At 39.4% G+C, this 13,802-nt stretch overlaps 3 protein-coding genes and 1 non-coding gene across 5 annotated transcripts; 1 reads left to right on the top strand and 3 right to left on the bottom strand.

Annotated features, from left to right (window-relative positions):
- Positions 1-202: 202 nt before the first annotated feature.
- On the bottom strand, positions 203-6,125 carry LOC146274818 (kinesin-like protein KIF20A). The gene is made up of 18 exons (XM_084703641.1): positions 6,057-6,125; positions 5,370-5,468; positions 4,985-5,104; positions 4,551-4,689; positions 4,295-4,479; positions 3,876-3,972; positions 3,578-3,751; positions 3,291-3,402; positions 3,144-3,206; positions 2,899-3,045; positions 2,597-2,762; positions 2,202-2,381; positions 1,825-1,964; positions 1,398-1,563; positions 1,127-1,253; positions 953-1,023; positions 711-809; positions 203-513 (listed from the first exon to the last, which is right to left on the bottom strand). Exons 1-18 carry the CDS (start codon positions 6,096-6,098, stop codon positions 286-288), a joined length of 2,355 nt encoding a protein of 784 aa, XP_084559767.1. The 5' UTR covers positions 6,099-6,125; the 3' UTR covers positions 203-285.
- Positions 6,126-6,432: 307 nt separating this feature from the next.
- On the top strand, positions 6,433-12,323 carry sdr16c5b (short chain dehydrogenase/reductase family 16C, member 5b). Of its 2 annotated transcripts, XM_084703239.1 has the most exons (7): positions 6,433-6,441; positions 10,134-10,454; positions 10,605-10,736; positions 11,194-11,293; positions 11,445-11,589; positions 11,837-11,962; positions 12,230-12,323. In XM_084703239.1, the coding sequence occupies exons 2-7, from the start codon at positions 10,134-10,136 to the stop codon at positions 12,321-12,323; spliced, it is 918 nt and encodes a 305-aa protein (XP_084559365.1). In that variant the 5' UTR covers positions 6,433-6,441. The 2 variants fall into 2 exon arrangements, with proteins under 2 accessions (XP_084559365.1, XP_084559364.1); XM_084703238.1 differs by lacking the exon at positions 6,433-6,441.
- Positions 7,017-8,458, bottom strand: rps20 (ribosomal protein S20). Its single transcript, XM_084703821.1, has 4 exons — positions 8,320-8,458; positions 7,775-7,874; positions 7,534-7,607; positions 7,017-7,233 (listed from the first exon to the last, which is right to left on the bottom strand). The coding sequence occupies exons 1-4, from the start codon at positions 8,320-8,322 to the stop codon at positions 7,051-7,053; spliced, it is 360 nt and encodes a 119-aa protein (XP_084559947.1). The 5' UTR covers positions 8,323-8,458; the 3' UTR covers positions 7,017-7,050.
- LOC146274817 (small nucleolar RNA U54) lies at positions 7,671-7,733 on the bottom strand. The gene has a single exon (XR_014766401.1). It is a non-coding gene; the product is annotated as a small nucleolar RNA U54 (small nucleolar RNA).
- Positions 12,324-13,802: the final 1,479 nt, after the last annotated feature.

The raw sequence follows: 13,802 nt of genomic DNA, 5'->3' as shown, positions 1-13,802 counted from the left end.
AAATTCACTGGGGAAAAAGGTTATAGTGCAAGCACATAGAATGGCCCACCTAACCCGTTTAAAAAAGGTGTAACAGATCAGCCATTGGTCGACAGTTTAGGGTTCACTCCTAGATTACACATGTTGAGACCCCATGCACATATTTGGTAGCCTTAACCGGCATTTGTACCACAAGGTCTGCTTTAGTTTGAGAGACTGAAAATGATCAAATTATTGAATTTTATTTCAGTTCCAAGTTCAAATAAGCATTCACATCAGAAACATTAAGATTTAAAAGGATAAATTCTACTGGGAGGGCTTCTTCAGCAAGGACGTGGTCTTGGAGGATTTCCTTAGCGTCTTACAGACTGTGCTCTTCCGTGGTGACGTCACGGCGTCCTTAATGTTGGCAAGCAGTCCCCGTTTGGTTCGGATGGGAGATTTCTTGCTCGGCTTGGCCAGCTCCGATTTTAAAAAGGCAACTTCTTCATCTTTCTCCATATTCTCTTTTCGCATCGCGTCTAGATGGTGATCCTAAAGGGGGACATTAAGAGTTTCTAAAATTTGTTTTGGCAATTGAACCAATTTTCTGAAATGTCACATCCCATCCAACACAACTGAAATTGAACTAGTTTCACTCATCCAAAATTTGACACTTTTACCTTCAAAGTTTAAAATAACAATCATTATTATTGATAACAACTTTGTCAATATAAACAGTGTGTTAATACCTGCTCCTCCAGCTTTTTCTGTAGAGCTGCCGAATTTGATATTGCCTCTTCAAATGTTTCATTCAATTCCATCAACCTCTTTTGTATAACTGAAATTACCTTGGAAACAGGCATATTAAATTAGTCATGAGTGATTGCAAAGGCGGCTCAAATACAGACAGCTAAATATGAACGTAATAACCACCGAGGAGACTTGAGTTTTTTTACTCTGTCATATGGCCAAGTACATTACCAATACTTACTTGTTCTTTCTCTCCACAGAGTTTCTCTATGGAACTTTTTTCTTCACAAAGAACTTTGTATCTCTCTGAATCTGTGAAAATGAATTAGATTGGAGTATCATTTTAAATGTTAACAGCTCTCAACTGTGAGGCACCTTTCTGTTGTACTACTGAAATGCTGGATGGTGAGCTCACCAATTTGAACATTTAGTTGTGAGGGGTCCAGTGTCTGGCAGGAGTTGTCTTGTGCTGAAACACAGGATGGCACCATTCTGCTTGCAGCCAACTTGTTCTCCATGTCAGCCATCTTGTGATTCAGCTCCTTCGCAAAATGTTTTACTTGAATACATATTTGACACTGCATTCAGCATTAAGACAATGTTGACAACAGGCTCAATGTGTGTTTACAGGCCATGTCGGTAGTCTACAGTAGCCGTTTAACCATAGCGAGCGTACAGTACAGTACCTCTACTTTATCCTGTTCAGCAAATAGTACGGCCAATGGGACATAATCATCTTCCACACGAGCAAGTGCACACTGGTATGCATGCTCCTTAAGGGCATCCTTGTACATCTCAAACGTGTTTTCCATCTTCTCCTGGTAGCTCTCCTTCATCTCTGCCATCTGACGACTGAACAATTACACCCTCACAGATACCAGTTCCTATATGGGTTCACATTTAGAACATGCACATCTTACAACCTTCCAGCTAAGGAGGGTGCGTTATGGAAGAATTCGAGTGGCACTGTGTAGATCTAAATAGTCGAAGGATGCGATTTTAATACAATTTATTTAGATTATACAATTACATAACCGTGTTGTGACTTCTGTGGCTCTTCTAAAACAAGCGCCCCCCCCCCCCCCCCCTTTGTGTGATGTTTTCACCCCTTACTTTTGAAGTTCTTCACTCTCCATGAGTTGCTGCAACATAGCATCTCCCATCTCATTGCGAATCTCAATCTCCTGGATCAGGTTTTTTTTCCGCTCAGCCAAAAGTTTTGTCTTGAGGTTCTCAATCACATTCAATAGCTCCTGGTGTGTGGAGTACACACACAACAAAAACATTTTACCCAGTATCTGGACACGTTTTACAAAACTTATCTAAAAACATTTTTCAATTTAAAAATACCTCTATTCAGGTCATCACAAACCAAACTGGATTGGTCACAGCAAGCTTTTGATATTTTTTTTTTTTACTGACAAAAGCATGGAAGAATGCATTTCATTGGAGGCCTCATTGAGAAGTGTGGTGACCAGCTGTGGTTGTACCTCCTGGGGCAAAATGGACACATCTGCCTCCTCCTCTTCATCCAGCAGCTCATCCTCAGACAGGTAGCTCTCCAGAGCTTGCTCATCTATGACCCCATTCTTCAGTAGAAGCTTGCCATCCCATCCAACCAGTCTTGGGGCTAAAGATTCCAGGGATTTGGTTGGAATAACCTGCACCACCTAGGGCATTCAAAGCAAAGTACAATGCATTAAGGGTTAAGTTTTAGTAAAGGCAGGTTTATTTTGGCCATGTCCATGCTTCTGCATCTTTTGACAAGCCAAAAGGTGACAATTGCGCTCACAGAAAGCAATGTGAAATAGACAAGCAATTGTGATGTGTCACACAGACGTTTCTGCACTGTGGATGCCTCAGAGGGCTAGGCAGAGAAACTAACCTGTTTAGCAACAGCAGAGAATTTCATGACGTGGAGAGTTTCATCATAGGTAGATGCACACTGGTTTATGTTGACAATCATAGACGTTTTTCCCTTCCCACACAAAAAAGACTGAAAGAGCCTTGTTAGTTTACTCTCTCTGAATGGAATGTAGCTTGTCTTCACTCTGTCAAGAGGATGCAATGGAATTGCATAAACAATTACAGATAATGTAAGCAATATATAGATACACACACTTAAAAATCTAACTAATAAGCTAGCGGCACATGATATTGCTGCTGTGATTTGGTCAAATATGCTACCTGTCACTTTGTCTGTTCTGCATGGCTGCAATGCATTTGCCAAGGATAAGCAAGGACGTGTTGATGTTTCCTGCCTCTTTCAGCCTCTCCCCAAACGTCTTGGTTTTATTGCATCTTTCAGAGCCAGCCAGGTCACAAAGAGAGAGTCTGGGGGAAGTTAAATGCTTGGTAAATTGTCATAATTTAAAAAAGACACTACCAACATTACAAGAAATGTTTTCCATGTGAACTGTAATCAAACTCACTCTGAAACCGTCTGAACCTCAGTGCCATACATCTTGAGCAACTTCATCGTAAATATGCTGTGGCTTTAACAGAAAGTTGTTTTTCAAATCTCAGCAACAGAAAACATTGAACTGTAAAAAATAGTGTTCACTTATTTGAAAGTCTACCTTCTGCTTGATGACTGGTTTATTTTGGTGGAAGCAGCAGATCGGTTTTTATTTCCAACTCTGAGAATCTTCCGTGCCTCCTCTGAATTCTGGACATTAATCCACTTTAAATCTGAAATGTGAACTGAGATTATTCTGCATTTCCTGCTGTATCATGGAGTATTGTATGCAGCTTGAGGGAAAAATGTTATATATATATATATATATTTTTTTGAGTAATGATGTACCGTAACAAATGGATGAACAATATTAAAAACTTGAGCAGAAACCCAGGGATGATTTCCCACCTCTAACGTAAGAGTTCCCAACACTGTCTTCACACACTCGCAGAGAAGTACGCTTCTTGTTCCTGGAGGAGGGAGGCTGGAGCAGGTCAAAAATATTCTCGTTGTAGATCTCATAGAATGCCACCCACAGGGCAAACTGGCAGCCATCCCTCTCAGGTGTATTTGCAAATTCAGCTTAAGGAAAAGATTAAAACAGAAGGAGACCATAGTAACAATATTACTTTCATGAGCATATTGTAAAAAATAAAAATAAAAGCAATTTGAGTGAGGAGTTAAGTGTGGATGTTATATCCAGTACCCGTGTGACCGTTCCCCCCCGAAGAGGAGTCCAGGCTTGCGGTGGAGTAAGTACAGCTGTCTGATGAACCTGCCCTGACTCTCACAGACTCACTCTCCTGTTCGTATGTGGAGAGAGTCGGAATTAAGTTGGACCAAAAAAGTTGGAAATGTTTAATTGTTAAACAAAAACAAAAAATTATTTTTTACCAATTTAGTCAAGTCATCGTGGTAATAAACATTAGTCTATCCTAGCAAGGGTTCATGTTGTTAAATGACTAAATGGTACATGAACGAACTGGCTCCACCTTCATAGTTTAGATCTAGGTTCACATGAACAGAGGGCAGACAATTCACTGATTAAATGCACCCAATTGAGCAGAACTTTGCATTTCAAAGTCAGCTACACTAGATATCACAATCAGCATATAGACACCTCACCTCTTTAAGAAGTGCAAATATGGCTGCTTTATCGTTAATCTCTTGTTTGACCTGGTCCGGACATAAATGTTGGACATCGTTGTTGAGATATGGTTTCAAATCCAGGTCCTCATACTGTCTCCCGATAATATGTTGGAAGATGACATTGAGTGACTGAGGCAGAATTCCAGGGTCGATCTGTGTTCCTAAAACAAGAACAAAACATTTTGCATACAGAATTGCTCATCATAGACTATTATGGAATGTTCCAATTTACCTTGTATTGTGTGGGTTTTTCCAGCATTGGTCACACCATAGCTAAAAATTAGGGCATTCTTGCCCTCCAGATAGTGGTACACTTGGTCTTTAATGGTACCTTCAAAGAGTTCAGTCTGTTTCGACTCTGGCCCAAATATCTAAAAGCAGTTTTATAAAAAAGGTTATCTGATACATCTTGATCCTTTGAGGTAGTGTCCCACATTGATTTAGATGTTCAAATCAGCAACCTGAATTTTTGGTAACTTTCCTCTCAGTAACAACAAAACATGCATTGTCAATGTATCTGTGTGTATGCATCTACACATGATGAGGCACATGCTAGGGACATATTGTTAGCCGTAGCTTTATTACTACCAACATTGGTGTGGTGGGCGGTCAAACGCAACTTCCCAGCAAATTATTATACAGGACATACATACATATGGTTCCCACCTGAGAGAAGGTGAATTTGTGAATGGCCTGGCCAATGCCTTTATCACTGTTCTTCATAGTGGAAGAGCCCTTTGGAGCATGCAGGGAGACAGTCTGACCATTCTCAAGCACCACACAACCCTGGAAACACATGTTATGACAAGCATGTTAATCAAAGCTTCTATGGGTAAATTAAGTGGTCACATGATAGCATTTTCAACTAAGCCAATACATGCCATCGGCCAACAAAAATGTAAGCAACCTTGAAATCACAAATCTACCCATCAAGTATTCAACAGCCCCAGAATAACAAAGACTGCACTAAACAATCCAATAATAATAATCCAATATGGGGATAAAATGAGAATACTAGGACTAAAGTATCGTAGAATATATTGTAGTGTACCTGGTCCTCATTGTCAGAGATCTCATCCTTCGAGAAAGGCCTTATCCTAAGGTAGACTTTCAACGGTTGTTGATGCCCAGCACTCTCTGCTTCCGCCATCTAAATCAACATTCAGACTTGTGAATTATATTCTACCTCTTGGTGGTGGTGGGGACAGCAACATGTGGACAGCACAACCCCAAAAAATCCACTGCTACCTTGTTCAGGGAAGATCTAACAGACGTAGCTCTCGCATTTAAGCCCAGAAATACTGACTCAAGACCTGAATAGACTTAACTCTGGATTAAGTTTAAACGGTGAAATTGTGGTGGTGGCATCACTAGTACTACTACTATACTGATTCCCGAGAAGAAATTGCAGAAATGTGCATTTGAAGAATGGATGTACCTGCAATTGATGGGCTAAAAGATTAGGGCAGTAAATTGTCAAAGCTTGCCAAAATCATAGGGAGATTTTTAACGGAAGCCCTGGAAAGTGCTGATCATTATTCTACAGCGTTGTTATAGATTAATTTTTCAATGAAACATTCTTGCAGTCTAAGGAAATGTTGGTTGAGAAATGTTATCCAGGCTCTAGTTATCTTCATATGGAAATAACCAAATTACTTCAAACTCATAAGCCACTGCATCCTGCACATTGATCAAACGATTATGATAAAACACATGTTTCGAATTCCAACGGAAATACCTCTGGGGGCAAAATTGAGGACATTGCAGAAAGTTCGGTCATCTTCTTTCTCGATTTAGAATTCGATCATGTCTTGTTAACATAACTCATCAGTCACCGGTCACTTTATTAGGTACACCTGTTGAACTGCTCATGACGCAAATATGCAATCAGCCAGTCACGTGGCATCAACTCTATACATATTCCTCGATCATAGGTAGATCTGAAAGGAATCAACTTCAGAGAGGTCTGTAGGGCTCTTGTCCCTTTCCTTTGGGAAACGTGTGGGAGTAAGGATATAGGTGTTTATTTATTAACAGTAGAGGGCAGTGACGCACGTCAGAAACGCAAGAAGAAGAAAAAAAGGGCGAGTGAGATGACGGTCTGCAGTTCGCCAAAGTCAATAGTTTAAATGTGATCCTACACAGCTGACAGACATGAACTACATAAGGTTAAGGCAAGACTGCAATATATCGTTGGTTCAGAACTGTATTAATAGTTGTTCCTATTCAAACTTCGCCATTGAGGTGCAAAATTATTGAAACAGGCTATTGGAGATATAACTGTGCCAGTAAGATTTTACAACCAAAGACAAACCCTAGACTAGTTAGTTCGTTCTTTTGTGGTACTTACAAAACTGACCCTTGTTTGAGACCCTGCCACAAATATTGCACATCCAATTAGTTTGTTTTGTAGGTGTTGCCATCCCTACAGAAATATATAATATTGTCAGATGTTACTGTTGCACTGGCTAATGTCTGTTAAAGATGCTGAATACACTAACAGTAGGTCCCTGATACTTGATAGACCAAATGGCTGAAGTGCAAACATCCAACTTCAACACTGCATGCATTGAAAACCAAACTAACCATTGAGAAATAGATAACCTACTTGGGATGGCAATTTGATCAAAGTGGCAATTTTACACTGTACTTGTACTGTGTGAGTTCTCCGTTTAAGAACAAGACAAACACTTGCATATCATTTCAACTTTTTATTGCAGCTGCAAAATAGTCTATGCGTCAGCGATGGTAACCTCAACCTCTACTCCAGGCTCAATGCTGATTGAAGTGATCTGCTTGACTATCTCGGATGGACTGTGCAGATCAATCAGACGCTTATGGATCCTCATCTGGAAGCGGTCCCATGTCTTAGATCCTTCTCCACAAGGGGTCTTCCTGGTGGTGATACGCAGGGTCTGGAAAAACAAAGTTAATTAGAAACATGCCTAAAATGTGCCCTTGTCATGCAGTTCAAGTACAGGGAAAACATACTGTCCAATGAGCAGGGAGTACAGACAATGAAGGCTCTGATTGTACAATGTTGCTAGATTCATGTTGTGATATGTATCCCAACACACATGTTCAAACAGCTTCATCTAATACATTGTGAAGGTTAAAGGGTTACTATGGCGTGAATACTGTCTTAACAGTTAGTATCTGACATTTAAAATGCTACATGTACATGTAGGCATCAAAAACCATAATGACCACAATACCTTGGTTGGCATGCGGACTGGTCCCTTGACCTTCAGATTCTTCTCCTTAGCACCACGGATCAAATCTGCGCACACTATTAACACAACTAAATTATGACGAGAAACATCACTATGATCAACAAGTGATGGTTACACATGCTTGGCTCAGAATAGCGTATTTTTAATCATAATTAATCATACAGTGTTTATCCTCATCACCAGTTACGGTTTTCAAGTATGTTCGACAATCATGACTATTTACCTTTCTCCAGAGACTTCACGTTACGGCTGGTCAGAGTGATGCGGATGCGATGGATCGCCACTTCGGCCTCAACGGGCGCTTTACCAGTATCCTTAAATGCCTGCGGAAAAATAAACAAGTCGCGTGTATTAATTATGAGCAAGACGCTTGATTCAGAATAAATATTTTAAATATGTTTTCAACACTGCATTTTCAAGTACACCCCCAGCATGCTTTGCGTTTAACGTGATATACCGGTGCGTTAAGTACCAACGAGATTCGCGGTCTCTGCAAGGGACCAACAACTCATCAGTAGGCCTACGAATCTTGTAAAATATACGACGTTATATTTTACATATTCAGCCGATTCAAAACTGTGGCAGCGGCAGACCTCAAAATGAGATCGAGCCCGCCTTTGCGACAACTATCAGAAGCTAAAAGTAGCTATGCTAGCTAACTCACAAGAATGAGTGCATACCAACATGTGCGTGACTGTTTAAGTATTACTTGGCCAGGATTGGTATGAATAAGTGTGTGCTGTACTCAGCCCGTTAAGAAATTCTTACCATGCTTGAAAAATTCCTGACCGACTTATTCGTTAAAATCGTAGCGAACAGCGGTGAGCCAGGAACTTGTTATCCTCCAGCCCTATCCGGTAACAAAGAGAAAGGACCACGTCCGGATTTAAGTTTTATACAGTCCCGAAGTCCCTCCCTTTCTACGTAATGACCCGGAAACATTACTGCTACATTACGTAATAGTTTAGTTGATTGCTAAACCAGAATTTAGAAATAAACATGTTCAGATATCTATGAAAGCAAATCAGTGACCAAATGTATTTAATTGAAAAATACATTGAATACTTGATATAAAAAAATAAAAAATAATAATGTGATCCAAATATTCAAGGTTTGAAAAATTAGGTTGCTCTAATACGAACAGTAAAATTCAACAAAAACAAATCAAGCTTCAGAAATTTAAATAGATCAAAATTCAGGCAGATCAAATTGGAATGGTTAAATTCAGATCCCAAAACTTCAAACCAAAACAATTTGAGAACAATTTCAAATTGCAACATCCAGGATACCAAGGATAGATGAGAAAAGGCTTTTTTGTTTTTCCTACATTAAGCAGTATAATGCACCAGCATCACTATCATCAAATGTGCGCTTTTGATCACAATCACAATTTTCTTATGTATTTGTCCCATAGAACTAAAGTTAGATGTCACATTAGTCACGGTTCTTTCAGGACAGTGAAGAAGTATTAGATAGTAGCCAATTGCTCTGAAAGTGCCAAGTCAATGAAAGGAATAGTTAATATGACATTTACATTTAGTCATTTAGCAGACGCTCTTATCCAGAGTGACTTACAGTAAGTACAGGGACATTCCCCCCGAGGCAAGTAGGGTGAAGTGCCTTGCCCAAGGACACAACGTCATTTGGCATGGCAGGGAATCGATCCAGCAACCTTCTAATTACTAGCCCAACTCCCTCACCGCTCAGCCATCTGACTCCCATATGAGTTCAAGACAAGTACAATATGATTAACATTGCCTTTTGCAGGGACTGAAAAAGGACACAGAATGCCTAATAGCTTTTGTTTAGGTATTATAGGGCTCCTAGAAATGTCCTTGTCGCTCCTTGTATTTTCCTCATTCAATGTTGCATGGCATTATACACTGGCAATATTGTGACCTCTTGACTTACGTCAGTGACACAGGCCTTTCATAGTTCTTACATGACCCAATTTATGGCTATGCAAGCATAATAAAACAGAATAATAAAAGTTTATCAATGATACAAGAAACAATTCATAGATAGGCATATTTCTCTCCTGGACCTAACCAAGGGTTATGTGCTCATGAGCTTAATATTGCAAGTTTTGGATCAAACATTGTTTATTAAATTCAGAACATTTCAAACAGTATCTAAATAATAAAGTAATCATTATCTTTAATTGTTAAAGATAACCACAGACCTCTTCAACAGGAATGGTTATTCACCATCCAAGGCAGTAATAACGACCTTTGTCTAGAGATAAATGAGGTGTCTATACTAAGTCATTGTACAAAGGTCAGGAAAAAACTGGATTTTGCTCACGCCTATAAAAGCCATTTACTTAGTTTTTGCATTTGTTTCTCCTGCTCTTGCTCTTGTGAGTATGTTATTTTGATGTTTAGACCACAACCTATGATCATTAATGTAGTACATTGATAAGAATGTACCTGTCAGAATAACCTGGTTGAGGAACAAGACATAATTAACTACAGGTGAATAATGATGACCTATCACAGCCTTAAAACTGTTCAGTTTCACTGATTAGACTAACTTTTAATGCAATTTACACAGGTAGGTTGTCCAATTGTTAAATTCTCAAGATGAATATCTTCCTGGAGACACTACAACTGCTGGTCTTATCGATATACTACAATCTGGAGGCATTTCTAATGCTTTTCATTCCTTCGCGGAAAAAATGCATAGCTGGAGAGACTATCTTGATCACAGGGGCAGGCAGTGGTATTGGAAGACTAATGGCACTTGCATTTACATCCATGGATGTCACTTTGGTGCTGTGGGACATAAATATGGATGGACTTAAAGAAACTGCTCGTCTGGTGAAGGAAAAAGGCACTTCCCAGGTGTACACGTACACCTGCGACTGCGGCAACAGAACGGAGGTGTACACAGTAGCTGACCAGGTATAAATTCATTTCTGAAGTAATCTACCTAAATCATCTTGATTCTTTTAAAATCTCCCCTTTTGGGAAACATATGTTTTATCAATACTAAAGGCAACAGACGATTACTTTTTGCGTCCTAAAAAATGTCAAACTTGTTTTAATTGTCAGGTTAAAAGGGAAGTCGGAGATGTAACCATACTCATAAACAATGCAGGAATTGTGACTGGTAGGAAATTCTTGGATGCCCCAGACAATCTAATTGAAAAGTCTGTTGAAGTGAACACTATGGCACACTTCTGGGTGAGTAGAACTAGTAGGCTTTCTTCAAAAGTCAACATTGATAAAGTTTTACCACAGTGCTATTATTAGAATCCCTTTATATATGTATTTAGTTTTCCCACTAAGCACTCTCGAGCTGGCGTGTTGAGTCTTGAATAACCAATTAAGTCTAATATGAGATAACATTTATTGTGTAGCCAATACATAGCACACTTGTGTTAAATTGCAAAGACATGTAAATACTTATACAAAACCAAGATTTGTTCACATAATGATTCAAGTGAACCATAGCAGAATAGTGTCTTTCTTTTTTCCAACTGAATGTTGGCTTAACAGTTAAAATGCTGCTCTTTCAACTCCAGTACCAAGTTGACAGTTAATGAAACAATTTAAATATCACAAAATGTAGTTCTATTTTCAGATTCTGCTCCCCCATCTGCCACCTCCTTGACAATAATGATTTTGACTTTTCTCTCAGACATACAAAGCATTTCTCCCAGCCATGATAGCCAATAACCATGGTCACTTAGTGAGCATCGCTAGCTCTGCTGGACTGATTGGAGTTAATGGCTTGGCAGGTTTGAAACTCTTTGTTCACCCTACTGTATCTATCGAACTCTGTACATTAACAATTTAGTTTGTAGGAGATACAGGAGTGACAGTTTGTAGTTTGTTCACTTTTCAACATCATCCACAACATTACAACTATAATATTTTCTGTGTACCCAGATTACTGTTCTAGTAAGTTTGGGGCTGTAGGTTTTGCCGAGTCGGTGGCACTGGAGATGCATGCTACAGGGAAAGAGGGAGTGAAGACAACCATCGTGTGTCCTTTCTTCATTAACACAGGGATGTTTGATGGTTGCAGTACAAAGTATGTTTGTTTCTCATTTCCTGTCCTTCCTAAACCACATTCAAAGCATGAGCTGACCTCACTCAATTTATTGAATATACTTTATTCCAAACTTTGCTCATCTCTTTTCTAAAATGCAATTATTGTGTGAGCACAGTAGGTGTGAACTAACAGAACAAACTGTATTGCTTTTCCTTATAATAATTATTAATCATCAATCATCTTAAATCAGTAATATGGGTAATGTGATTATTATGGTTTATTGCAGGTGGCCAACCTTCCTTCCCATCCTTGAGCCTAATTATGTGGTAAAAAAAATTGTTTCTGCAATCCTGACCGACCAAGTGTACCTCTACCTACCTCGGAGTGTGTACCTCATCATCTTCTTAAAAAAGTAAGGTTCAAACTAAAACAAGTCAAAGAATCAAAATAAATAATTCAGATGGGGAGTTTCACTAGGAACATACCGTTGTATTGGAGTAAATGTCAGTCACTAAATGGTCCAGTTTCCCCGACATGGATTAAGCTTAGTCCTAAATAAGATGACATTTTTCTTTAGATCTCCATTGAAAATGGTTTTAATTGGACTTTACTCTGGCTAGGCTTGATCCATATCAGGGAAACTGGTATTACAAGTCTTTGTTGTGCTTTCTTTTAACAGCATCTTACCCACCAAACTGGGAGTTCTTTTAGGAGACTACATCGGAGCATTCAATTTCATGGATTCATTCAAAGGCCATGGGAAAAAAGACTGAGGCATGCATTAAGTTTGGTTTCAAGTTCTTAAATGAGAGTCTGTTGTTCAGTACTTTGTGCTTCAAGCATATCATTTTAGTTATTTTATGACCCATGTTATTAAATGCAGATTCAGTATATTACAGATATAATATTGTGTTCTTATATGTTATGTTATGCCAGGTGCTTGCGTTGTCTTGTCTTAAGAATGTCAGTGCCCAGTCTGACCTTGTGTTGTTCTGTGTACCTGACAAATAAAACTTGATAAAAGACTTTAACTTGATATTGTATTATATAGTTGTAATGACATCAGTATTGGTCACATATCAAATCTGTATAATATGTAGACTGATATGTACTCATTGCATGTGTACATGTGTTTAATTAAACTTGCACCTTTGTTTACTTACATGTTTGTGTTAAATAAATTGTGACTTGTGCTCTGTCAAGACTTATGACTCCAGGGATTTCAATAGCCTGAGTTTTATGGTCCGTTATTTCAGCTTGTATAGGTCTTACAGTGTCACAATGACTTTGTTGATGCTATACTGTCCCCCAACTGTTGGAGCTTGAAATCGAGTGTTTACACCTTTCATGAACACAAGAAACAGGTGGAGTAACAGAAGTAATAGTAACTGCCTTAAGAAGGGGTGATGACTACAAAGACTCATCACCTGGTATGAGAGATGATGTGGTCATGGGCTGTATGCAATTTCCACCTTGAGGATGAACAAAGTTAGCCTGGTCCTAACCAGACTCTCGTACATTTCATTTGTACAGAGAGTCTGGCCTCACTCCATTGACAAGCGTGGACTTCCTTACTGTGTTGAAGTTTAAAACTATTGGATCTGCCCAGAGCCACTCTGATCTGCCATAACCAATCGCTAGCGTTTGCCTAAGCCAATTCCTTCACCACTAATGAAACAGAGCTAGCTGCCATAGATGGAAAATCAAACCTTTCCCGAACCCCGTGGGGAGGAGGGCCACAACATCATGGCCACCAACAAAACTCAGCAAAACTTGTTCTTGCTCCGGCTTTAGCTGTTGGATATTTGGCAGCGTTGCCACAACGGACCGAATGGCTTCGCTCGCATCTTTCTACGCCGCCATTACAGAACTACAACACAAACTAGAGGACAACATCAACGTCATCGTTCTCAGCCACTCCCTCTGTTTGCTGATTGGCCGGTTAAAAGGTAACCTGCAAAATCTGACTTACCTACTGAAAGGCCAGACCGAGTACAGAAGCAAAATCAAAACTGAGCGGAAGTATGTAGGACGGCAGAGCCAGGCTAGAACAAAGTACCTATCTATCTATTTATCTGGACAGTAAGTACATGCAAATGTTACCCTACAGGGGCAGTAGAACACAGAGAATGTGAAGGTAACTGTCTCTATACTTTGATCACACTTGTGTGAACACTCCAGAGCGGGCTCTGAAGTACCTGTTTGACCATGGGGGGCGGGAAACTATTTTAAACAAACCATATAATCTAATT

Source organism: Hypomesus nipponensis, chromosome 8 (genome assembly GCF_054491055.1).
Source record: "Hypomesus nipponensis isolate SF chromosome 8, ASM5449105v1, whole genome shotgun sequence".
In the NCBI taxonomy this organism is placed as follows: domain Eukaryota; kingdom Metazoa; phylum Chordata; class Actinopteri; order Osmeriformes; family Osmeridae; genus Hypomesus; species Hypomesus nipponensis.
The sequence above is the reverse complement of the archived record's forward strand: the minus strand, read 5'-3'. Positions and strand labels throughout refer to the sequence as shown.